The following is a 26947-nucleotide window of genomic DNA, read 5'->3' on the forward strand; positions in this document are numbered from 1 at the left end:
CAGCTTGGAGATGGCCATGAGTTCAGGCAAAAGGCTAGGGAGGAGGAGCTATCATGGACACGCACGCACGCACGCGCACACACACACTACAATCAACTCCCAGTCAGCACTAGCAGCAGGCTTTTCTAAAGCTGCACTTGGACATGCATGCAGAGCTATGGACAACTCCTCATCTTATGAGAGGCAAAAAAAGACAAACTTGGAAAGCATCCCGGAAACACGGCATTCTGGGAACTGGCACAGCGTACAGTTTGTTCTGGTTTGGATTTCTCTAACCTCAGATAGCCTAGGCGAATTGGACCCTAGGTAGACCTTCAGGCTGGGCTGACCTGATAGAAGAGGCATGATTCCGCACCAGCTCCAGAACCTTCCCGGTGTTGTTCACAGACCCATCGGTGATCAGGAAGAGGAGCCGTGGGTGACCCTGGCGCAGTGGCTGCCGGAGGACCCACTTCAGAGGGGAGAATATGTTGGTGCCTCCCATGTCAGCTCGCATTCTCTGGATGCATTCACATGCCAGGGCCAAGTTCTCCTGCAGGAAAGGACCACAGTAGGGCAGACAGGTCCCAGGTGGCATGGAGACTTTAGCTGCCCCCTCCCCACCCCAAGATGAACTCGTTCTCCGGGATCGTAGTTCAGCCACACCCCTGTCCACCCAAGGGGAGAATAGTCAGCCACTTGATGCAATTTATCCCCTATCAGTGTCCCCCTTTTGCAGAATAATAATATGTCCCTTTCTAGATTCTTCTTCAGAAATAAAAGCACCCCCGATAAAGGTTGGACTTTTGAGCTCTTAACTCCTCAGCACAAATAATGCTTCTTGCTTAGTAAGGGAAGCTGGTGACAGGGAGGGAAAAACATGGTTCTTGGCCTCTCAGACATGAACACTGATTCTGACTCCGGCACCAACTCCCGAGGCACCTTGAGAAGCTTGTGTTTTAGACCCCCTCCCTCCTAGAATGACCTTGTGGTGCCTGGCTCCCCAAGTATTAATGGCACCAGGTAGATGGTATTGCAATAGGAGTTGATTCTCTCTGAACATAATCTCCTGAGCCCGGCTCAGGAAGACTCTCTTTCTATACCCAAGCATGGGGATGGGGGGCTTGGAAAGAGTGGTCAGCACTGAGGGTGGGGGCGTGGCTTAGTTGGGAAAGTACTCTCCTAGCATACTGGAAAGCCCTAGCTTCCATTCCCACATAAACCAAGTGTGGTGAAGTACGTCTGTAATCCTTTCTGGAAGCAGAGGCCCCTAGTACTTCAAGCTCACCCTTAGCCATATAGAGAGTTTGAGTCAGCCTGGGCAATGCAAGACCATATCTTTAAAAAAACAAATAGCAATGGTCAATGTTGTCAATATCTGGTCTTATGATGAATATGTCGCTTTGAATGCATGCCCAGGAGACAGGCAAAGATGCATGGGAAATCTATAAGCAAAAATGACTAACTCGAAAAACATGGGGACCGTGGAAAGACCACTCTCCAGGCTTCGTAAATAGATCCCAGCCTGTCTGTGTTGTGGGCCAGGCAGTCATTAAAATGAGGTCCCAGATGGACATTCTCCGGCATGAAGACACGTTCATGATAGACTAGCAAAGTAGGTTGTGTCACCCTACCTATCTGACCTGAAGTGTGTACAGGTACACTGAAGGTGATCAGAAAAAAAAAGATTTCACTTTTTCCCCTTTTGATTATCTAGATCTAAAAATTAACAGTCAACGGTCGACAATCTTATTCTTACTTGTTTGAGATAGGGCATTGTGTAGCCTGGGCTGGCTTTGAACTCACTATGTAGCTGAGGCTGACCTTGAACTCCTGACCTCCTGCTTGCACTTTCCCAAGGCTGGGATTGCAGACATGTGCCACCACCCCTGGATCAACGTGTATTTCTTTTATTTTAAAAATCCATTCAATTGCTTTTAGTAGTAAGGAGCCAATAATGTTCCTCCTTCCCCGCCCTTCTCTTTTGCCCTCTCTTCTGTTTCTCCTTTCCCCTCTTCTCAGCTCAGGGTAGAATGGCCCAGGTTTGCTGCTTTTGTTCTCAATAGCAGCCAAGCTTAGCTTTGTAAGTAGCCCCAGAGCCATCCACAGCCACTGGACCATTCTCCTGTCTGTCACCATCCACTTCTGTAACTCAGCCTTGCATGAACCCATGGTCTTCAAGAGATAGAGGCTGTGGTGGGTGGCAGGTCGTGGGCATGACAGATGTGTTCTCTGTCCCTGCTCTCCATCCACCATGTCCCCACAGACTCTATTGTAAGGGGCAGAGGATTTCTGAGGGCCCCAGGAAGCATGGCTTTTCTTTAGTTTGCTGCTTCAGCTGTGATTCTGACTCTCCCTGGGTAGGCAGTATCTGAGGATCCCCTGGATGGCCTCAGATGCTATGCCCCCCTTCCTCTGTCCGACACTGCCCATTGTGCACCCAGGCCCAGACTTTCCCTCTCCTTACCTCATTGTAGATCTGACTGGAAGCAAAGACTGTCTTAAATGTGGATCCGAAACCAATGACATTGAAGAGGCATGCTGGCATGAGGCTCTTAAGGGCCACCAACATGGCCTCCTGCAAGACAAGAGAGGGATTCTCAAGACTCAGACACTGTCACTACACACCAGTGCCAGCATGGAGCCACCTGTCACCCTATTTGCACCTAGCACTCCTCCTCCATGTATCATAAAGTCTGCCGCTCCTGACCAGAGGCTGACCCGTCAAAGTGATCAGCATACTTCTCTTCATTCAGCTAATCTGCAATGGCCCCAGAGTTCCATCACCTCTTGCCAATTTTCAGAGGTGAGGAGAGCAGGGTCTGCCCATTCCCCCTCTGCCAAAGCAAACTTGACAGTGAGGGTAGGTCACATGGTTAATCCAGTGGTATCTGGCTCTCATCCAAGGCCCCTGTCTTAGCATCATCCTGTCTTTAACCAGTGATGGATCTCATGGAGGTGTCTTTGTCTTGTATTTATGAGAGGCAAGTGACGTACTTCAAGTATGTTACCTTCCTAATCAGCCCTAAGCAAGCGGGTCCATTGGTATGCCCATTCTGCAGATGCGAAAATAGACACACTGAGCGGGCAAATGATTGGTGGGAGCGCATCCAGTTAGTAAACTCTGCAGCCAGGGTTCAATCACGCCTCTTGGCCTCCTGAGTCTGTGAGGTCTCTATCGTCTGCAGCTACGCACTACCAGGAGACCTTGATACAAGTGCTAAAAACGTAGTTGTGGGGCTGGAGAGGTGTAAGGGTGCTTTCTCTGCAAACGAGAGGGCCAGAGTTCAAGTCCAAATAATTCGAACAGTAAGCAGAGAGTGACTGTGGGTATCCGTCATCCCAGCGTTGGTGGGTGGAGAGAGGGGGGTCGTGAGAACTGGTTGTCTAGAGAGCCTAGCTGAAAAGGTGAGTGAACTTCCAGTTCAGGGCGAGACGCTGTATTAAAGGCGTAAGTGGAGAACAATAGAGAAAGGCACCCAGTCTCTACATGCATGAGTATAGGTGCATGAACTTGCATTTTTACATACATGCAACACACATACATTTACACAGAAGGGAGAGAGAGGGGGGGGGGGAGGAAGGAAGAAAAAGGAAGAGAAAAGGGGGAAATCAATGAGCTTCTGCATGGTGGTTGCATGGCCTGAATCTCAACACTGGGGAATTGAAGGCAGGGGAATTACGAGTTCATGCTCAGGCCAGCCTGGGCTACACTTCTCAACTCTATACCAAAACACAGAAAGGCAGCGAGCAAGCAAGGAGGGGAAGCTGTGGAGGTGGTGGGCTCCGAAAGCGACAGTGATGATGCTCAGTGCTTCCATTAGCTCACCATAGTCCTAAGAACCTTTGATTAGCATTCACATTCAATAGCTAGTGGGTCAGCGATACCCAGTGACACTAAGTCTATCTGGGTGGAAACCCCGCCTTCCCATTCCTCAGTTGGCTTTGGGTCTGTCTGAGCCTCAGCCTGGCACAGAGCAGGCAGTAAGCCCAGTCAGTGACTCTGTATTAGTGCTTGTAGAAAAGGGGGTGGAGAGTCAAAAAACCTGGATGTCTGAGTTTGGCTTCCGTGAAGACAGCTCTGCTTCTGGCTGGATGGCACCTGATGCCGATCCCCAGCTGGAAGGAGAGAACCGAACCCCACAAGTTGTCCTCCGACATCCATACAGACCCCCAGAATGACCACGAGGTAAATAAAATATAATAAAAAGAAAAAAATCCCTCCTGATACATCTCTTGGCTTGTGTTGGCTACGCCTCAGTGCAGAGGCAGCAATGAAAGATCGTTTCTTAACCTCCCGTATAGTATTTCCACACTCCCCATCTCCTGGCGTCTCAGCATGGCTTCATGGAAACAGACCATAATACTCTAGAATACAGATGCAAACAGTTGTCATCTGGTTCCAGCAGTTGCTACACCACACAGACACCACAGCCCTGTAGCTCTGTTCCTCTTCTGTCTTCCTCTGCAAACACCCGCATTAAATGTTTCCACTAATGTCCCACGGCCTCTCTGCACTGCCAGTGTCAATACAGTTTGCGTCTCTACAGAGGAAGTCAATATCTGCTTTTTTTTTATTAGCCACTAATGCATATTCCTGCTGGCAGGAGACTCTGCTGATCTGTACAGATTGTCTCGACTCACACCTATTAGAATCTGAAAGCCCTGCTTTTGGCAGCAATCGGTGGCTGAAGAATGGGACCAGCTGCCGGAAATTAAATTGCCTGACCTTTCCCCTTTGGTGTGGGCTGTTTGCATTTTTGACTCCTTCCCCCCCCCCAAGACTTGCTTTCCCCAAAACTTCTATCCAATGGACCATAATGAATGACTCAAACATTCCGTGCCCAACCAGCCTTATCCTTGGCAAGGCTTTTCCCCGAGTAATTTCTGTGTCTTTCTCTGAAAGGGTCATGCTTAGCCAAATGGATTGCGCCAGCATAAGACGTTTGTGAAGGGGATGACCTTGAGCCCAGTGAGTGGAGCTAGGAAAAGGCAAGGGGGAGACTCCACGGGGAAAGGGGTCTGAAGAATGAACTAGGCACGGTCAGGGAATTCTGAAGTGCTGAAGGTGGAGGAGGGCTGCGGGTTCACAAAGGGGATTTTTTTGTTCCTAAACAATTTCATTTTAATGATAATAATTTCCTGGTGTGCTTGCATGAGGAGGACACAGTGACCTTAGCGGGGTGTGTGTGTGTGTGTGTGTGTGTGTGTGTGTGTGTGTGTGTGTGTGTTTGTTTGGGAAACAGACAGGATCAGTTATTGATGTCTACTTGGGCTAAAGAGAAGGAAGTGGAGGGCCACATGACATACATCACGTGACATATATTTGCCCTCCCTGAATTAATTTCTTTTCTCTCACTTCGTAGAAAAGATGAATGAAGTCCAGCACAGAGAATCGGTTTGTCCAAAGCCACATGACAATTGTTACAGAATCTATGCTGGATCCTGGCATTGCCCCTTCAACAATGGCATGCAGCAGAAATGACATACTCAAACAAGAGAGCTTTGTGAAGCCAGAGGGTGCGTCCCGCTCCTCATAAGCAGTGCATGAGAACCGGGCAGAGATCTGGAAGGCTTGGGGGCTCCCTCTACCAGTCCTGTGATCCTGGGAAAAGCATTTGACCTCTTAAGGACTCAATTTCCTTAGCCCAGAAATGAGGGACAGGGCATGAGATGCTCTCCAAAGACTGTTTTAGGTTTTCAATGCTGGTACCCTCTTAGGTGACCAAGAAGGTGTCTCAAGTGTGGCTACAGAACGGAGTACAGGGAACCACAACCTGAAAGTCCACGCCAGCGCTCCAGAACCCTGGACAGCTCCCCGCCCGCCTCCACCTCTAGTGGCCTAGAGGGTAGGAGCAGAAGGTAGCCACTACCCACCAGCCTCACATCCATCTGCGGCAAGATGCTTTCACAAAGATATTGGCTTTCATCGACGATGCTTCTGCCATTGTTCAAGACTAGGAGGGACTAAAAGGCTGGTCTCATCGATTCCACCCAAGCCCCGCCCCCTTGCTGAGTCTGTTGCCCTGGAAACAAGAGTTTGCTTCATGGGTAAAATAAAGGAGGATAGCCTCGGGTGATAGGAGAGCCCACTCTTTTCTTGCCCCCTCCCCCCATTCTCCTCAGCTACAATCTATTACTCAGTCCAATAAACAGAATGAGGAGTTTTATGCAGAAGTACAGAGAGAGGCCACATGGGGACAGATGAGAATGAGACGGTCCTCTCTCTTAAGGAGTTCAGAACTTGGGGTTGGGGATTTAGCTCAGTGGTAGAGAGCTTGCCTAGCAAGCGCAAGGTCCTGGATTCAGTTCCCATCTGAAAAAAATGAGTTCATAACTCCAGATGGGGAGACAGATACCTGCAGAAGTCACCATAGAAGGGAACATTGTACAATTCCATAACAAGATTAGGGATTTCCTGACAGGGAAGAGGGTCTTCACGGGCTTCATGGTAAGTAGGTGAGGAGGACTCTACCATACTTCTGCATTTTTTATTATACATATTAAATATATATATTTTTATTTTATTTTATATTTTTGTTGAGCTTCCAATGCAGGGAGAACAAACTAAACTCCCAGGTCTTCTGACTGGCTATCAAGTTGGCATGCTACACTAGACTGTGAACTTCGTGAGTATACTGAATATGTTGGTATCTTGGTTTTTTTTTGTTTGTTTGTTTTTGTTTTTATTTTCTTTTTTCTTTTTCTAAGATGGCTGCATACAGATCTCTGCCTACCATTAGATGTTTGGGGAAAAGGATAACTAAAATTTGAAATTTTTAATGTGTGTGTGCATGGACATGTGTGTGTGTATGTATGTATGTATATGTGTGTGAATCTGTGTGTGTATGTATGTATGTATGTATGTATGTGTGGTCTGTGTATATGTGTGTATGTATGTGTGTGTGATGTGTGCACATATGTGTGTGCATCTGTGTGTATGTATGTGTATATTATGTGTGTAGTCTGTGTGGATGTGTGTATGTATGTGTGTGTGATGTGCATGTGTGTGTAGTCTGTGTGTATGCATATGTGTATATGTATGAATGTGTGCATGCACATGTGTGCAAACACTTGTGAAAGGCAGATGACAACCTTGGGTGCTGTTCTCAGGCACTCCCAATCTTATTTTTTGAGACAAGCTCTGTCACTGAACTGGAGCTGGCTTGCTAGATGGACTGGCCAGTGAATCACACAGGCCTACCCACCTCTGCCTCTGAATCTAATTCATGTCCTTGCAAGCACTGACTTAGCTATTTACCCAAAGCAAACCTAATCTTTTCTGTTGGGCTCTATTGATACGTGGCAGAGGCTACATCTAGTGACCCTGTGATGTCAGGTGAGAGAATGGTCAGGCAGCCACTGGTTTGATTGCAGATTATGTGTGACCTTGGGTAGGTTACTACAACTCTCAAGAACCATTTCCTCATGTGGAAACAGTGACAACAGGAGCGATCAGTTAGGATAATTGGATTAAACACAAGCCACACTTTGAGGGTCTAGCATGGTATCCTGAATGCTCTAGGCTCACAACACATGGATGACCCCCTCCTTGCTCCTCTCCACTCATGACCTAGGAGAGTGCTTCATCCAGCACCAGTTTGCAGCACCAGTTTGCAGAAAGCAAAGGAGCTCACGCCTTGCAAACACGCAGCATTTCTGCCTCTGCTCTCATCACTTCAAGGGGTTTATTTTGGGAGCAAATTGAGTTTAGGTGTCTCTGCTTAAACTGATTTTGAACAAGTGGCCTTTTGGAACAGAAAGTCCTCTGGAAGCCAGGCAGAGAAAAGCACGGCTGAGGTACTTAAGCCCTAGCTTCTGGGGCAGAATCCCATACCCAGTACCTTGATGCACTGGATGTTGGTCTTGCTCATGCTGCTGCTCCTGTCGATGAGGAAGATAAATTCCCCATGGGTCCTCCTGGGGTTGGGCTGCACGGACTCGAGGTCAGGACAGAAGTTGAGCATGATGACTGAGTGGTGGGGAATGTCTTTGTGGAGACGCTTCCGGATGACTTCTGTCTGGAGGAGAAGGGAACACTCTTGGACTTGGTGTAGTATAACCATTTCCTCCTAACTAAAACATTTCTTTCTATGGGAGGGAGGCTCATCAAGACTCAGGAAAGAAATTAAGCTTACAAGGTTCAGGAAGTCAACACAAGTCACAAGTCTCAGGGGGCTCCTGAAACCTACAAGACTCACAAGGCCTCTGCCCGGAGTTTTAGAAGCAGCATTAACTGCTGGGGAGAGGAGACTCTTCAACATGTCCAAGTTGCATAAGGACCTTCCAGGATGCAGTTTGCTCGTGCGCGCATGTGTGTATGTATGTGTATGTGTGTATGTATGCCTAAACCTATCAGATACATACATATACACATATACATGTGCATATATAATATATTATATATGCATACCAATCAAACGTGTGTGTGTGTGTGTGTGTGTGTGTGTGTGTGTATTCATACCTATAAGATATGAGCATATCTGGGATCACACGCCTGTGACCCCTGTGTGCCTGACTTTTATGTCAGTGCTGGTGACTGAACTTACACAGCAGACACCACACTGAGCTTTTCATTAGCCCAGTTTCTACTCTTATTAGCCTTTGAATTGATGCCTTGTTATTATTGGTGTTGTGCATGCCTGTGCATCCAAGGCTGTGCTTGTAGAGGTCAGAGGCTAGCTTGTAGAAACCAGCCCTCACCTTCCATCAGGTAGGCTCTGGGGCTTAAATTCAGCTTGTCAGGCAAGTGTCCTTACCCTCTGGCTTTCTTTATTTTTACGCTTGGGGTTTGGGGTCTGCCCTAAGACCACATGCTGCTGCAGGCTCCTCTCCCTGATTCTCCACTCTGCCCACTCTGAATTGGATCTATTTCCTCCATTCCCACTCCCTCCACCTGAGGCTGTCTATATCCACACAGTATCCACACAGCTCTCCGTGTCTGCTTCTCAGTCTCCCCTTCCTCTTCTCCATCCCGACTGTGGGCATCAGCACTCACCCGGTCTACTATAGTCACAGCAGTTGTCTGCCATGTTTCTCTCTTCCAGACTCCTCCCAGCCCATTCTCCAGCACAGACTCTCACTCCTTACCCAGCAGATTCCTGAACTTGATCTGATTTGCAGTCCCTGTGGCACTACCCAAGTTGGGGGCGAGCTCTTCTCCTACCACACCCCCACAGTCATCTCTTGCTGGCCTCATTTAAATTCCCTGTCGTCTCTGTACACACAGCGGTCAGCAACTGCTGCCCTGCCCCCATACTCTAAGCTATACTTTACGAAGCCCCAGGCATCTGTCCATCACTCGGCTCTCAATGTTTCAGCCCCCATCCTGCTATTCTGCTCACACTTCCGGCACCTGTGTTCTCTCTGCCCACTCTTCTTCCCGGGGACATATACTACCTAGGTCTTGTCCTGAGACTGGCACTTGCCTGGTACCGATCTTCATATTACCCCCGTCCTATTTCTCCTAAGGTACCAAGCCCTGTCCCAGCCTATCTTGTTCACTTGTTGGTCTTCCTGTTCTAGGAGATAAAATCCTGAGGCAGGGGATGTATCCTTTCCAGGGCTGGGAAAGAGCCTGGCATCTGTTGGGCATTTAGCACTTGCTGAATGAATAAAGGAGACCATGTATCTCACTCTTTCCAACTGTTGCCCCACTCTGTGTGTGTGTGTGTGTGTGTGTGTGTGTGTGTGTGTGTGTGTGTGTGTGTCTGTGACTGACCTCTGCGCATGCACATCAGTTTGGTTAGTTTGTTTCAGTTCCTGTCTCTCTTTAGACCTCCCGCCTGCTCCACACCACGTTCTGCCCTTTCTTCGCTAAATAAGCTGTGGACAGCTCCTCACCCGTCCTTTCTAGGTGATGCTCACCATCTGGACGCCATGACCGGACTTCTTTCTCACCTGTGGATTCTATGCTCCCTCCACTCAGGGCCTCCTTTTGAATGACAGAGCCCAACGCACAACCAGCCACTTCTGTCAGCTGCGGGAGCTTCTTTCCGCAACCTGATTTTGCCTTTTAGGGGGGACGAGTGGGTGCCTGGCTCCGGATTCCCTAAGGGCTCCTCAAGCTGCCATTATCCAATTACAATGAACTAACTCATCAGTTCTGAGCAGCTGCCTCTTGATCGCAGTCCTTCTCAGAACTCGTGAGGGTACAGGCTGAGAATAGGGCTATTTGCATAACTAACCCAAGGTGGTAAATTAATTCTCATTTGCCACAGCGGTCCCAGAGCTAATTGATTTAAGGTCTGGCAGCCAGGACCGCCATCTCTAGGTCTTGCGGGTGGGGGTGGGGTTTACCCTCTCCACACCATCATTTGTTCTGGGGACTCGATGGCACCTCCAACACTGCCATACCTGTCTTCATCCTTGAAACCTAGCTCAGCTTCCCTTTCTAGCAAATTCATCCGGAAGACAAGTGCCTTGTCTTGCCTTGTCTCTCTCATCTCCGTCTCTCTCTGTTTCTGTCTCTCTGTCCTTCTCTGTCTGTCTGTATCTGTGTCTGTCTGTCTGTCTGTCTCTTAGCTTAACGATGACACCAAGTCCCCTGTGTCTCCCCCAGCAAGAATTTCTACTGGGGTCCCACAGTGGGGTTGACACAAGCAGTTAGGTCACCCCCCTTTTCCTGACAATTCCCTTCTCAGTCCCCTGTAGCATCGAAGGTAGCAGGAAGGTGAGGAACAGCTAAGCACGGTTGCACTGGCCCACCACGCCCTGTTGCAGGAGTGTTACCAGTAAGTCCCAAAGGTCCCAGCCCTAACTCTAGAGGTAACACTGGGGCACTAGACCTCAGACTCCTCATCGGCCAATGGGTCAGTAGAAAGACGCGCTGTAATGACATTCAGGATAGGCACCATGTGTGGAGAAGAGATCATGGGACTCCATGAGTGGTTGTGTGTTCAGCACTATCGTGCCCCATGTAGTGAGTGCCTCCTCACACTTCTGTGCTGGCCTTGGGGAAGGTGAGGGGAAAACCTTTCACTTGCTTGCCTGGCCCTTTCTTTATCCATTTTTTAAGAGACACCCGCATGTAGCGAGGACCCCAGATGGAGGAAGAACAAGGAACTTACTTAGCAGACAGAGGGGCTGTGGGGGCAGAGTGACCTGGAGAAATAAGGCCAAGGTGGCATCTGTAGTTAGCTGCAAGCTCCACTGGGCTTAGGGATATTGAGGGGTTTGGAGGAGAAGCTGACCCAGCAGAAGAACAAGCTAGGGTGACTCCCTCCCCTGTGTGGTGTCTGGGACCCCAGAAGGAAACACCTCTCACTCCTTCTCTAGGCTCTGTCACCCGCCTAGGATGTGACCTCAGGGGAGTCATGTCCTCCATTTTGGGCTAAGTGTCCTCAATGGTTCAGTGAGACCAAGTTCCCAGGGCCACCCAGCTCTGCCATCAAGGGCTCACCTTCCGCTCAGCGATGTTGTCCTTCTTTGTTCCTCTAACGAAATCTGCTTTTCGCTTCAAGTGCTGGTAGAATTCCCCCAGGGTCATGTCCCCTTTCTCCACCAGGACATGCGGCATGTGGGGCTCTGCACAGATGAGATCAATGCTCAGCACTCGCCTGGGTGTGAGGGGTGCAGCAGGGGCTGTAGCTAGGGGCCATTTCTTCACGGGTAGGGGTGGGTTCCTAATTGGAGAAGAGGGTGACATCCCTGACTGTGAACCAGCAGGGGTCAGGGGATGACTCCTTAGCTGAGGAAGCCTAGCACTGCCCTTCTTTCCACAGGCCTCAGTTTACCCTTATGTTATTGGCACATTATATAAATGGTCTGGGGCCAAGCCAAATGCCTGGGGAATGTTTTCAGGGCCAGACATTTTGTGGGTTTTTGAGGAGGCAACAGATGAGTCCCTGAGGGTGAATTGTTACAAAGTTACAGATGAGTCCCTGAGGGCGAATTGTTACAAAGTTTCACAGCGCTTCTCCTCAGGCAGCCTAAGGGGTTCAAGATCTCCCAGGTAGATGGCACCTGGGGGCTAGGAATTTGGCCCCCCCAAATAGATACAATTTCTCTAGGGGCAAGCCTCTGGTGCCTTACTCCCATCTCCCCCATGCCCCCAACTCTTGTACTGACTAAGCATTTCCCACAAGGGCAGTAGAACTCCATGAAGGATACCATACCACTGGGGTGGAGAAGGATCTCCACCGGCCGGTCAAAGGTATGTTTTTTGGCCAAGGTGATGATGATGCTCTTGGCTGAGTGGGCCGATGGGGCTGCATCTGCTCGGATTTCATGAGTGGGACTCTCCACCCCTGAGTGGTACAAAAGACAGGAGGGAGGAAGAAGGGATTTAGGAGTGCAAGAGAGAAGGGAACTCAGAGCAGGGGTGGGGGGAGTGGGGGAGCATGAGACTGGGGATGATTGACAGAGCAGTCCTAACATGGACTTCTGTGTTGATCTGTGAGCCTGGTACCCTCCTCAGCTTCCTTCAGCGTAGACTACTTTGAAGACAGTGCCCAGGGGTCCTTCCTTTCCTGATCACAGGATCTAGCAGGGATCAGGGACAGTTGCTTGCTCTTGGGGTACCCCGCATGCTAAGAAGCAATAAGAAAGAGCTCAGTGCTCTATGGGCAGATAGCTCTTTAGTTACATCTTGCTTTGCAATTACCTCCCACTGATAGGAAACCATTCCCGGTACCCTTGGAAAACCCAAGTTGGCTAGGAGAACCAGCCAATCACAGTTCTCAGCCTTCCCTGTTTGCACGTTAGAATTACCCAGAGAATTTTATAATGTCCCAGAAGCAGGATGCACCCCAGACTCTTTGGGGTGGTACCTAGGCTACAGGGAGGGGTTTGACTATTTTGGGGGAGGGGTTTGACTATTTTGGGGGAGGGGTTTGACTATTTTGGGGGAGGGGTTTGACTATTTTGGGGGAGGGGTTTGACTATTTTGGGGGAGGGGTTTGACTATTTTGGGGGAAGGGTTTGAATATTTTGGGGGAGGGGTTTGACTATTTTGGGGGAGGGGTTTGACTATTTTGGGGGAGGGGTTTGACTATTTTGGGGGAGGGGTTTGACTATTTTGGGGGAGGGGTTTGAATATTTATGGGGTGAGAACCAGAGCTCAACTCTAGAGCCTTCTGAGGAAGACTGGGCTACCTACCACTATCCAGAAGATATTTTCCTAGGGAAGTCACAGGGTGAACTGAGTTAAGCTGTCCTGGGGAGAGCTTTCACTTGGGGCAGCTTGTCCAGACAGCTGAGTGGGGTTCAGCTTGACTTCTGACTTCTATCTGGATTATGTGGTCTTCCTGTGCTCCGCCCCTCCCCCATCTTTCTGGTGACTTTGGGCCTGAAGCCCTGTCTCTCTCAGTCTTCTTTGTCTGTCTCTGTGCCTGGGTATCTCCCTCTTACCTGCAAGCAGACATGGCCCGCGGATTTCCAGCTGAAATTTGAATTCATATTCCATTGGGTTGGTCACCTTTGTGTCCAGGAGAGTGGCCAGACACAGCCTCTTATAGGAGTCCTTGGACTGGGTGCCGAAGCAGTGTGGGTCTTTGCTGAAAAGGGTATGGAGAAGGAGGAGGAGAAGAGGGGGAGGGGGAGGGAGAGGAAGCCCAGACAGAGGCAAGCCAGTATAAGAAGACTACAACTCTCAAACAGCTCTGCCCCCTCCCACCCCAGGACCCTGCCACCTCATTCATCCAGGGAGGGCCTGGGTACAAAGGGAAGCTATAACTACCTCTGAGGAGCTCCTGGGATGAGTCAAGATCCAGGTATGGGTTCACACCCAGTGCCTCAACCCTTGTCGTTCTCACCACAGACCCAAAAGGAGGAGACCAGTGCTCAACATCCCACACAAGGATTTGAGGCCCAGCAGGCAGAGGCGGCTCACCCAAAAGCCTAGGGCTAGAATTTGGCAGAGCTTGCCTGGTTTGCCTGGTTCTGGTACGAGTGACTTGTAGTGTCACACTGCCTTGTGTCAGTGGTCTGTCATGTACCCCAGTGACCTTCATTCTGGTTTTCACCCATTCTGCCAGCATGGCTGTCACTCAGGGAGTTCCTGCTGTCAACTCTGAGCCGCATGGGGTCATCCATTGCCATGTGTTCCCTTCCCCCTACATTCACAAACACCACCGCTAACTCACTTGTTGTGTCTCCTAAAACACTTGCTGTGTCTCCTTTGGCTGCATAAGGAACACTTCTTTGGGTCCCCGGATAGGCAGCCCATGATGAGCACAGTCAAACTGCTCTCCTGGTCTGTGGGCCAATTCCTACTTCCCTGTAGTGAACAGGAGTCCTCTCCTTCCTATGGCCCAGCAAACATCGCATCGGCTGGCTGTCTAATTTTCCCTGTGTCTGAATGGGTAGCTGAGAGGGTCCTGGGTGGTGTGTGTGTGTGTGTGTGTGTGTGTGTGTGTGTGTGTGTGTGTGTGTGTGATACAGATTCTCAAGAGCCTGGCTGTCACCTCTGCCAGCTGGAATAAAGGGCTAGTTCACTAGGGCTCTCTGGTCTACTACACTCCAGAGTGTCCCAGTGAGGTTCTGCCTTTTAAGCCCACACTGTAGCCCTATGGGCAGTGCTTGCAAACTGGCACACGGGCTGGTGATACCCGCCCAGCTCTGCTTTGCCACCTGCTTCTGGGTGGCACCTCCATAGCTTCCCCAGCATCAGAGCATTTGTACAGCAAGTGTAAAGGTCTGGGCTCCATCCGCAACAGCTCAGGAGGAAGAGGGGGAGGAGGAGAGGGGATGTGGAGAGAGGAGGGGAAAAAAAGGAGAAAGGATGAGGGGGGAAGAGCAAAGGAGGAGAAAGGAGGAGGAAGGGGAAGAGGAGGAAGAGGAAGAGGAGGAGGGGGAAGAAGAGGAAGAAGAGGAGGAGGGGGAAGAGAAGGAGGAAGAAGAGGAGGATGGGGGAGGAGGAGGCAGAAGGAGGAAGAAGAACGTAACTGGTGTGTGTGTGTGTGTGTGTGTGTTACAGATTCTCAAGAATCTTAGTCTCTTCTAGATAAAGCAGCAGTCCCACTCCTTCTGCCCTGCTCTCCTGGCCTTGCAGCCTGTTACCTGTTGCTCCAGTCAGCTCTTCCCTAGGGACCCCATCCTCACTGTCAAGATGTCGGTGAAGCCTAACCTGGTCTCTGGATACCCAGGTTGGGACCCCTTCTTCATCCTCTTAGCCCAGAGGAGTTCTCCCCAGCCACAGTTTTTCCACACCTAGTCATGTGTCCAAGCGCATGCATAAGAAATCACGTGACTGTTGCATGATGATATGAGCTCTTCAACTTTCGTTGCTGGTTTTGAGGCAGAGTGTCTGCTGTGTAGCTCTGGCTGTTGGTGAACTCACAGCGCAGACCAAGCTGGCCTTGAACTCACCAGGACCCATCCGCCTGCCTCTGCCTCCTGAGTACTGAGATTAAAGGTGAAGGCCACCAAGCCTGCCTCCCCGCCCCCCCAAGTTTCTAAACAGCAACAACCAAGCTGTATTATCCCTTCCTTCTCCTTAACACTCTGTTGTAGGGCTTACCACACAGTAAGGAGTCAGAAAGAAAAATCCCTCTTAAGTGCATTGAAAATTAACCCTTGGGGATTCCAAAACCTTGTACTTCTGTCAGTACCAAGATGAAGCTTTACAGAGAGATTTTTCTGGAACTCTGAAAGAGGGCCCGAAAGCTTCCCCTGCCCCTCCCTGTCTCCTCCTTGCTGCCCCGACCAGGTCCTGATCTGGGTAGAGCCTCCTTACCCTCGTGGCTGTTGTCTGGAGGAGCCAAACCTGTGGGCGCAGAATGGGTGCACGGTCGGGGCACAGATGGCCGGCAGAAGGACCCTCACGGCCCCGCTGGGTAGCGTGGGGAGTTCCGAGGAGGTACTGATGAAGATGGTGACATTTTCCATGGGAGCAATGGTCCCCAGGTTGACCACGAACAGAATCCGCTCCAGATCCTCATCCAAGGTCACCTTTCCCGGTGTGATGGGAATCTCCTCTTCTGGAAGGTTCCCTAAGTGCCAGATTGGCTTCAGGTGCTGTTCAGACCTTATCTCTGAGCCCCTCTAAACTGGATGTGGGGTAGCTTTGAGCAGCCTCCTTTTGCTGATGGGGAAACTGAGGCCCCGTATGGAAGGTTGCCTTGCTTAATCTGCCCAGCCAGTTATTAGCTCACCGGCTTGGATCTGCACCCCCATGAGTCTGACTGGAGGTTGTGGATTTCCATCAGGAAACTCAGAACCACAGAGCACCCCCACCAGGAGGATCACCCCGAAAACCCCACCCAGACCCCGGCTGAAGCACTCCCAATTCTGCTGATGAACTTCATTTTCATCCAAAAGGCTCATTTCTCCAAGTCCCATTGGGCTAGTCCTACCCACCCATCAACTACCACCACCCCATGAGATCCTCCTGGGTGCCCAGTCAGATTCCCTTCCCCCCCTCTAATGTCATCAGGGCCTTTCACAACAGACACATCAGAAGGTACCATTCTCAGTGTCGATTAAAAAAGACAAACAAACCAGTGCGTGTCTGGATGCTCACGCTAACATCTCCAGCCTCATTTGGATCCAGAACAGCCAATGATCTGATTACGTCATGTGCTTACATCACATCCTACTTGGTACAGACCAAGCCATTAACATGCTGTGCGGCTTTCAGTCTGCTACTGCCTCTTTCTGAGCCTGCGTTTCCTCGCTAGCAGGAATCATTAGCTATGCTTCCAGAACTTACTGTGGCTTAAGTTCTTGGTATGCGCCATTTTAAGCTCGGGCAGGTCTGATTGTTTATTCCATTTTACAGATGTGTGTGTGTGTGTGTGTGTGTGTGTGTGTGTGTGTGTGTGTGTGTGTGTTTGTACACAGGTGCAGGCACCCGGAGTGCAAAGCCAGAGGGGATGCTGGGTGACTTCCTCTGTTACATTCTCTCTCTCTCTGTCTCTGTCTCTCTCTGTCTCTGTCTGTGTCTGTCTCTCTCTCTGTCTCTCTCTGTCTCTCTGTCTGCCTCTTTCTCTCTGTCTCTGTCTCTGTCTCTGTCTCTCTCTCTCTCTCTTTTCAAGACAGGGTTTCTGGCTGTCCTGGAACTCAGTCTGAAGACCAAGCTGGCCTCAAACTCAGAGATCCACCTACCTCTGGCTCCCAAGTGCTGGGATCCAAGGCGTGTGCCACCACACCCAGCTCTCTACTATTCTCTAGACGAAGGGTCTCTCACTGAACTTGGAGCCTGAGGATTTTGGGCTAAACTGGTTAATCAGCAAACTCCAGGGATACTCTGTCTCCGCCCCCTCCAGTGCTGGGGTCATAGGTGGAGACGACCACACCCAACTTTTGATTTGGGTGTGAAGACTGAACTCAGGTCTTCACGCTGTGCAGCAAGCTCTCTTACTGTCGGGCCATCTCCCCAGTCCTCAGACACGATTTACGTCTTATCCAAGATCATACCATTTGTGAAAAGCAGGATCGGAAGCAGCCCCTGGTGGGACTCACTCCACACAGCCTCTGAGACAGAATGAGCCGTAACTTGCCCCTTTCTAATCCTCGTCACACCCTGAAGAACAGTGGGCTGCTTTAGAGACCAGGAAGCTGAGGTGTGCAGAAGCTCACAATCGGCTCAAGGTCATGCAATTCTACCTCAGGATCCCTGGCTGTTGTTCAGCACTCGCTAACACGTCCCATGCTGCCTTGTGCCTGAGGCTCTCTAGCTCAGGTGACCTCCAACTAGGCCAGCTTCGACAATGGTCCTGAGGTCTTACCTGTGACAGTGGCGGATTGGACATCCAAGTAGCTTCTGTCCAGCTTGGCTTTGTCTCTGAGCTGTATGGTCACAACTCGGTCAGCAATGACGGCTTCGAAACCAACCACTGTGGTGCACTCATCCGTCGGATACACGAAGAGACCTGATGGAGAAGGGCCCGGCATCAAGGAGTGCTCAGCGCCATCCTACAGGCCTTGGGCCTGCTAGGTGGGTTGTACTTACTGCCCCTGAGGGGACAGAGCAGAGCTGGGCTGGGGATGGGCAGCAGAGGGCAGCTGTGTCCAGTTTCCACCAGTCCTTACTCTTGCTGGGGCCCGAAAGTCTGGTTTTCAAGGAAAATAAAAACTGCAGCTGTCACGTAGGCTGTGTCTAGGCCCTAATAGTAAATATCTGGGTGGCGAATTTGATTCATGGCCACTGGTTTGCCACTGGCACCAACAAAGGGTGGGACTGTGGAAAGGCTAGAGAAGGGTTCAAATCCAGCCCTTTCTTGTTCCCCAACTCTGCTACATTGGACAGGGCATTCATCTCTAAGCCTTTAGTAACCCCATCTACAAATGAGGCAACCATAGCAAGTCTCACGGTGCTGTTTATTAAGCTATGTCCCCCACCACACGGGTGCCACACATTTCATATCCAGTTTGTCCTCTGTGGTGCTACAGGTTGATCCCAGGGCCTCTCACAAGCTAAACTAGAGCTCTGCCACTGATTTAAATTCTCACCCCTCTTGGTTAGTTTTAATTTTGAGACAGGCTCTCACTAAGTTGCCCAGGCTAGCCTTGAACTTGCTACATGGCCCTCCTAGACCTTGAATTTTCAACCCTTCTGTCTTAGCCTCTGGAGTAGCTGAGATTACAAGCATGCATCAACAGGTCCGGGTATCTCTTTTAGAGCTGAACTTCTTCAGCATGACGTGTGTGCTAGCCACTTGGAGGTCTTGCCTGTATTTGGATTTGAACTCATTTGGGACGGAGCCTGGGATTCTGCGTTTCTCTTCAAATCCTAAGTGATGCTCTGTTTGAAAGTCCCAAGTCATTTCCTTCAGATATGGAAACTGCACGGTGCTGGGACCAGGGTGAGACCTCCACAAACCCTGACTTCCTGTCCTCCAGAGACTCAGTTTCCTTATCTGTAAAATGGGAACACTTGTCCCTCCTGTGAGCGCAAAGCTGAGGGGCTGTCTCTGAGCATCTCGGTAACTTCGTCTTCAGAGCCAAGGTAGGCTCTGTTTTTCAGTCTCTAACTCTAGGCTCCCTCAAACAGAAGAGGGAGGCCAATTGTTCACCCAAATCCCTGAGGAGAATAAAGTTCCCCTGTGGGTCCCTTTCAGACAGTGTTGGTCCCCAGGGCAGCACTGAAGTGATGGCAGAGTTTGGGGACAGGGACAGGGAGAATGGGTTAAGCATTAGGAGACTCCAAGAAGGGAATCCTGGTGGGATGTGGTGGTATACGCCTGTAATCCCAGCACTTAGGAGGTGAGGCAGGAGGATTGCTGAGAGTTTGTGGACAGCTAGGACTACATAGGGAGAACCAGAGCTGTAGAGCTATATAAAGCTATATAATAATACACTGTCTACGAAACAAAACCAACCAACCGACGAAAAACTCCAACCAAGCAATCAAATAAGAAAGCAAGCAAAAAAAAAAAAAAAAAGGTTTGGGAGAGTTAACCCCTGGCTTTCCCTTACTTGGGGAAGGAGAGGTGTGTGGCGGCCATCCGTGTCTTTACCCTGACAACCCCCCCAGTGATGAGTCACAGCTCCATCTCCGGTCAGTGCAGCACATCTTTAGACATGGCTACTTCCTCTACCCCCCTCGCCCCCGCGAAACCACACCTCCGCTCAAATCTCCATTCTTCTTGTTTCCATCCCTCCTTCGCTTTCACACCTGTGGGGCAGACCTGGAAATGCCACTCTATAGATGCGGAAGCAGGCACAGAGAGGTCACGCACTCGCCCCGTGTCAGCCAGCTAGTAAAGCATGGGACGGGGCTCAGCGTAGAGAAGAATTGCCCAGGAAATCCACACAGGTTCTTACCTTGGAAGGGCTGAGCCTCCAGGTTGCCATAGGTAAGGGAGGCCGTGAGGCCCAGGGCATAGCCGCTGACGTAGGAGGTGACGTCAGACGCGGTGAGAGGCAGGGCTGCCCCCGTGAAGCAGTTCAACAGGCCAGGCATTCTGGGGCTGCTCAGCTCAGAGTCTGCGAGACACAGGACGGTCAGGTGCTGAGGAGAGGCCCATGACCTCCCAAGCCTAAATTTCTCATTTGAATGCCTTCAAAACTGGAACTTCACGTTCTTCCTCGCCTTGGCACTTCAGCGTTAAAGTGTCTTGAGAGAAGGGGACATGGTCACTTGACATTTCATGCCACAGGTAGGAAAAGCTATGAAGCCTTCTGGCATTCACCCAGTGTGGAAATGTCTGATCAAACACTGGAGACTTTCTTGTCCTCCACCCCCATGGGCTGTGCTTGGGTGGGAATGAGGGACTCAGTTCTCACCCCATCCCTGTAAATCCTTCGTTCTCTGAGCATCACGTTTCTCTCTGCCAAATGAAGGCATTGGGATGGGTCTCCAAGTCCCTTTCCTCTGGTTGCAGAGGACCAGCTCACTACAGTCAACACTTAATTATGAGGGGTCTAAGTCACCAAAGACACCAAAATCAGGAAGCTGCCTTCCTTCTGGGTGTGTCTTTCTTGCCACCCCCACAGCCTCACGCCATGGCTAGGACAGGACTTCTCTGGGTTCAACCCTTGAGTCTATTCCCTGCCTTCCTTCTCTATCACCAGCACCTAGGACCCAAGGTACCATGTCCCCGAACCTTAGCTCTTACTGGAGACAAATATACTTTTCCTGGCTGAAGCAGGCGCCTTTCAGCCTAGGGCCCATTCCTTGCCTTGCCCAAGTGTAGTTCAAACATGCTCGGTTGGTCTCTGCAGCTCCCCATCCACACCCCTGCATTTGCCACACTGCCTGGAAGACCCCCACTCCCGTCTTTTTTTTTTTTAATGTGAGTACATTGTCGCTATCTTCCGACACACCAGAAGAGGGCATCAGATCCCATTACGGATGGTTGTGAGCCACCCTGTGGTTGCTGGGAATTGAACTCAGGACCTCTGGAAGAGTAGTCACCCCATCTTCTCTCCTATGTTTTATTTCTATCAGTTCAGTAAAGCCTGTTAAGTTCTGTGAGGACGTTTTAAAAACTGGGCTCTGTACTTGGATACAGGTAGGACCTAATTTGTTCTTGCTTGGCCTCCCAGTGGCAACTGAAAGAAAAGAGTAACAACTGGTTTCATTCTTTCCACACACAGGCGTTCGGAGTGCTGAGCCTTCTGGACAGTGAATGGAGCTCTGGCTCGACTCTGAGGACCTCCCAAGCAGCCAGGTGTGAGGCCAAGAGCAGGCTACACCTTGGAGTCCCGGGGTCTCTCTGGGTTTTCTCTCTCTGAGTCAGTCAAAGCTTCCACGGCTGGTGACCTTTCGCCCCCTGTTTGCAAGGCTATTTGACGAGATCTGATTACTCCGCCCTTTCTTAGGGAAGGTTGTGTTTCCATCTTTGTCCTGTCTGTGTCCCCAGTGAGATTGTCAGGTGCCCCCACCCCCCACCCCTCGTCTCCTCTATCCCCGCACCAGTCCAGTGTCATCTTTTTAATTATGTTCTCCCCTGTGGCTAGAGTCCAGACAGCTCTCAACTGGGCTTATCTTCTGACAGGCTGACTGCCAACCGGAGCTGGGAGTGCACTGCCGGTTCCAGTGTTTTGTCTTGGGTCTTGGTGGCCAGAGCAGAGGCTGGCCTCTCTCAGGAGGCAAAGATGACAGACTTCATTTCCTGAGTGAGACACATCCTACACCCCCCCCCCCCCGCCCTGCTCTCTGCAACTCTCTTTCCTCATTCTCTTCCAGTTTCAATACTGTTCAGAATGTGGGGGTAGGGGTGGGGTGGGGGGACGCAGACAGGACCAGATGTGCAGGGAACTTGGACTTAAGTCTATTCAGGGATATAGTGTAGCAAGGGCACCCGGTTCAGCCCTCTGCCTCACACCCAGAGAGTGGGTGTGGATGGAGGATACTGCTAACAGCAGCCAGACTGACTCGAAAAAGACCCAGTCAATGCTTGCCCACAACTGGCAATTGGGATGCCAGGAGATTAGTACAGCAAAGGAAACTATTGTGTGAAGGAATGGTCAAAAAGGGGGAGGGGGAAATCTGTCCATTTGATAGAAAGGGTTAGACTATGCACAATTCAAAACTAAACAACCAGAAATAAAATGACCCAGTTGACAAGCGGCTTAAGGAAATAAACAGTTCCCAAAAGGTGAAATAGGAATGGCCAAAGACGTTTTTAAAATGTTCAACTCCACCAGGAAAATGCAAGTCAAAATGACGTGGGGCGGTGTCCATCCCTCCTGTCAGAATGGCTGTCATCTGGAACGTGTGGTGTATAGCTCAGTGGAAGATTTAAAATTCATCAAGAAGGACCAAGTCACTTGAAGGAAAACGGAGGCAGCCATTGCTGATGACATTAGATAAATTAAGCCAGTCACAGGAAGACAGACGCCGTGTCTTCTCCCACCTGGGGTTCCCAGATTTTATGTGCAATGCTGTGTGCATATACTCATGTACCGAGAAAAGGGGGAGCAAAACTGTCAAAGGAGACCACGGAGAGGAAGAGAGATAATGCAGCGTTCAACAGTGCACACATGTGCGAAAGCTTGAAAGAAATAGATACATTTTATCTTGAAAGAAATAGATATGTTTTAAAAAGAACCTCCCAGGAGAGGTAGACTTTAAGCCTTATGGACTGTAATTCATATGTTTTCCAGCATTGATAAACACTTACTATGTTCCAGGTCCCCTATTCGCCTCTGAGGAGATGATGATAAGACAGAGATAAGAAGTTTATAATCTTGTAACAGAGAAAACCGGAAGTCAAGGAGACATAGCAAGGGACAGTGAGAGTTTATTAGGTGCTGCAATGCACCAGGCACATAGATTGTCTTGATAATTCTTCGCAACACTCATAAGGCGTTGACCTTTTGCTGACAGGACACTGAGGCTGGGAAAGGGACTTGTCTGGTCCCAGAAAGGAGCTTGGTGGCATTAGAAAGTGTCATAATAAATGCCGAGTCTGAGATTCTTCTAGAAGGAGCCGTGTGTGTGTGTGTGTGTGTGTTTGTATATGTATGGGTGTTTATGTATATGTATATGTATATGTATGTGTATGTATGTGTGTATGTGTATGTATGTGTGTATGTATATGTATATGTGTGTATGCGTGTGTATGTGTGTGTTTGTGTGTATGCATGTGCATGTATATGTATGTATGTGTATGTGTGTGTTTGTGTGTATGCATGTGCATGTATATGTATGTATGTGTATGTGTGTGTGAGTGTGTGTATGTGTGTGTGTGTGTGTGTGTGTTAGAGTTTTATGTCCTTTCTTCTAGCTCCTTCCCCAACCTGGGCCTCCAGTGGGCAGTGGGCTGTAGGAAATGCTGATGATTAGGGACAAAGCCACCCACACATCTCCAGGCCCATGTGGGAGAGACCACAGCCTGGTTTGAGGATGGGATCTAGTATGGGCTGGGTGTTCAGTACGCCAGGGTGTGATAGTTTGAGGGATTATCTTGATTAGGTTAATTTTTGGTAGGAGAAAACCCACCCCCAAAGTGGTCAGCATCCTTTCTCAAGCATTGGTTCTAACCAAAATAGAAAGGAGGAAACTGGCTTTACACAAGTACTCATGGCTTCTGTGAGGACAAGACCAGCTTGACCAACACAGAAAGTTCTAGGCCAGCTAGGGCTTGTGAGGCCTCATCTCAAGACAATCCACCAATCAACCAATTAAAACCAAACAGGCTCCTACAGCAGAGGCCCCGGGGAAGGCAGGAAGGAGGGTGTGGTCAGAGAAGGGATGTTCTGAGTTATCATTTGCCTGCCATTTTATGTTCTGAGAGAGAGAGAGAGAGAGAGAGAGAGAGAGAGAGAGAGAGAGAGAGAGAGGAGAGGACTAGTCTGGGATGCTAGACCCAGTGTCGCTGGTGAAATGCTGGATAAGATCCCTCCATCAGTTCTGTGTGGTTTTCTTTCTAGAACATCAACACTGGCCTCTAGGAGCTTAGAAATTCTGAATCTCAGATGATGACCTTCTGCCTGGCCGGGATATTATTTGTATTTATGTTTGGCTGAACAAATATTTATGAAGGAAAACGAATGAATAAATATCAGCTGTCCCCAAACACAATAAAGGACACTTGGTGCTGGGTTTCTGTGGCGGGGAAACAAGGCAGGTGTGACTATGGTGACTAGTGCAAGAGACAGACGGTAAGACGGAGCATCTGGAATCTGACCTGTTCTCGTCACCTCCACAGCTGGCACCCCGTGCTTCCCTAGAGTCTATTTTCAAGGGAGCAGTCAGAAAAATGCGTTGAAGGTAAGGATCTAGTCATGTGACTACCATGGGCTTGCGCTGAGGATCTTAAGGCCCTGCTGACTGCTTCTCCTTTGACTCTCCTGTGGTTTCCTCTCTCTGGTTATCCTGTGCATTAGCCGTTCCCACACCTAGGAATATCCTTCCCTTAGACTCCTACATGGATACCTCTCACTTTGGGCCTTTGCAGGCACACATTCAGAGAGGACCGCTTTGCACGCTTCGTTCAATCTCGCAACCCCTTCCCCCGTCTTTCTCTGCAGGACCCACCTGACCTTCTCTTTGTGCTTTCTGTAGCAATCTCACCAGCAGACACAGATAAATGTTTGCTCTGTCTACCCCTTGGTATCTCTTTCCCCTCCACAGAGTAGAGGCAGAACCTGATAGTCCCATCGCCAAATCCCAAACCCCTTGAACCAGCCTTGCCCAGATAAGGCAGTGAGGAAGTATTCGTTATGAATTCATTCAGAATCACTGCACCAAGATGGCCACTGGTCTTCCTGAGGGAGACAAGTAGTCACCAGATTCCCCCCGCGACTTCTCTGAGGAACCCTTGAGGCTGAAGTCATTGGGCTCCATTCTTGTGTGTGTCACCGAGTCCCCAAACGTCTCATTTATCCTGTAGCAAGGCCCCACTCTCTGGCCACAGACCATCATTTCTTAGAGGATGCTTGGTTAGTCTAGGTCAGTCTAAGACCCTGGACCAGCCCCTGGCCACGCTCCATCTCACTGAGTCTCACACAATGCCATAACCAGGCCCTGCATCCCATTTAGCTCCCGGGGCTCTGCCTCCTGGGTTAGGATGTACATAACCTGCAATCTCAGCAGGACGGGCCACAAACTCCTTGGCTGGTTCCTCAGTGTTGGGGAAGACAGATGCATTTCCTGGCCCTTCATACTACTCTGGGGACACCACTCTTGTGCCTGAAAAATCTCTCCAAGGGAGCCCTGGTACCTTTTGGCTATGCCTTTCTAATGCTTGCTGAGTCCAAGGTCCCAGTGACACATTCTGTGGCCCCGGACTCAGAGCCTCTCTCTCCAAATCCTGCGTCATCCTGGCTCCATTAACATCTCTGGGGGACAAGCACAGCACATCTGCTCCTGCATTTTATCTTGACCCAGCATCCTTTGCTTCTTTCTCGCTTTGCCTCCATTTCTGCTCTCACCCCCCACTGGTGACTGCTTGGCCTGTTACAACTCACAGCTTTCCAGACTCCCCTGCTGTGTTTCTTTCTTAATTCCCACACCTGCTCAAATATGTTATTTTGTTTATCTTGTATAATGTGTCTCTGCCCTCCTCTCTGTTTAATGTGTTTCTGAGCTCCTCTCAAGTATAATTCTACCAGGGTGGGGTTTTGTTTTAACTTGTTTAAGACTTTATCCGTTGCCTAGAGAACAATGTCCGTACACAGCAGATGCTTGGTGAATGGATGAAACCCACTCCAAGTGCCTTGAACATGTAATTTGGCAAGTCTCAGAGGCAGCTACTCTCCCTACCTTTCCTTAAAATCGTTTATGATGGTTTTTTTTTTTACCGTGTGTGCGCATGCCCACGAAAGTCAAAGAGCAACAGGAGGGAGTTGAATCTCTCCTCCCACCATGTGGGCACCAGGGACTCAGGACAGTCAGGTTTGGTAGCAAGCGCCTTTCGCTCCCTGAGACACCTCGCAAGCCCCCTTCTGTCCCTCTTAACAGACAAAATACCACAGCCCAGAGAAGTGAGGGGCTTGTTCAAGATCTGGAGTTGGACCCAAGCGGCTGGACCGTGGAGTTCGTGTCCTTAACCACAAAGATACACTGCTTTCTGCATTAAACTTTCCTCTAAGTGTCCTCTCGTCTCTACCTCTACCTAAACCTGTTGCTTTATTGTGGTCCCTCCATCACCTCCTAAGACAGCATTCTCAACTTTCCTAGTACTGTGACCCTTTGATACAGATCCTCACGTTGTGAGGACTCCCAACCGTAAAATTATTTCTGTTACTACTGCATAACTGTAATTTTGCTACTGTAAATATCTGATATGCAGGATGTCTGATATATGATTCCTATAAAAGTCATTTAACTCCCAGAGGGGTCCTGACTCACAGGTTGCTAACCACGGTTCTGTGTGGTCCTTCAATCCAAGCCTGTTTTCTTTTGGATCCTCTTCATCGGCACACATGTTGAGTGTGCACACATGCACATATGCACACATGCACACATGTGCACACACCTCCATGTCTCCTGAATTGGCCTCTTGCTTTTGTCCAAACGGGGCAAGCCAAAAGCCTTGTACATTCTTCAGGACTTTCCCCACGAGTCACTAACTCTGACCAGTGTCAGCTCCCGTACATCCACCGTCCTCTAGACATCCTGATCTCACTAAAGCCCCAACAGGCTGGTTTGGTTTTTTTCTACCCTGGAGCCATTTTCTGGAATAATGGCTGCCACCTTCTCTGCCCTTCTCTGCTCATCATGCAAGCCATATCCCATCCCATGAAGCCTTCATGTTGCAGTGTGTGAAGTGTGTGTATAGGTGTGGGTTTGTATGTGTATGCATCTGTGTGGAGTTTGTGTGCATGTGTGTGTATGTCTGTAGGGAATGTGTGTGTGTGTGTGTGTGTGTGGACTATGCATGTGTATGTCTGCTTGTATTTGTGTTTCTGTATGGAATGTGTGTGTTATGTGGAATATGTGAGTCTATATGAAGGGTACATGTGTGTGGAATGTGTGTCTGCATATGGAGTGTGTATGTGTGTTTATTATGTGGAGTGTGCATACAGATGTATGGAATGTGTACACGTGTGTGTATTTGTAAGAAGTGTGTGTGTGTGTGTGCACATGCATATGTGTGTGTATCTGTATGGAGTATGGGTATGTGTGTATATG

General features: G+C 49.7%; 1 protein-coding gene across 5 annotated transcripts in view; it reads right to left on the reverse strand.

Annotated features, from left to right (window-relative positions):
- Vwa5b1 (von Willebrand factor A domain containing 5B1) overlaps nucleotides 1-26947 on the reverse strand; it is a 71925-nt gene that overhangs the window by 28135 nt on the left and 16843 nt on the right. For all 5 annotated transcript variants that reach the window (XR_015619752.1, XM_087549432.1, XM_087549430.1 and 2 more), the window contains 9 exon segments: nucleotides 19687-19848; nucleotides 17649-17792; nucleotides 15656-15911; nucleotides 13330-13475; nucleotides 12096-12227; nucleotides 11381-11505; nucleotides 7824-8000; nucleotides 2447-2557; nucleotides 330-532 (listed from right to left, as the gene is read on the reverse strand). Coding sequence is in view for 4 of the 5 variants with exons in the window: in XM_087549432.1 (XP_087405558.1) it covers nucleotides 330-532; nucleotides 2447-2557; nucleotides 7824-8000; nucleotides 11381-11505; nucleotides 12096-12227; nucleotides 13330-13475; nucleotides 15656-15911; nucleotides 17649-17792; nucleotides 19687-19825 (1433 nt within the window). In the remaining variant the exon portion in view is untranslated.

The sequence above is a fragment of the Rattus norvegicus genome, chromosome 5 (genome assembly GCF_021556685.1).
Source record: "Rattus norvegicus strain SHRSP/BbbUtx chromosome 5, alternate assembly SHRSP_T2T, whole genome shotgun sequence".
Lineage (NCBI taxonomy): Eukaryota > Metazoa > Chordata > Mammalia > Rodentia > Muridae > Rattus > Rattus norvegicus.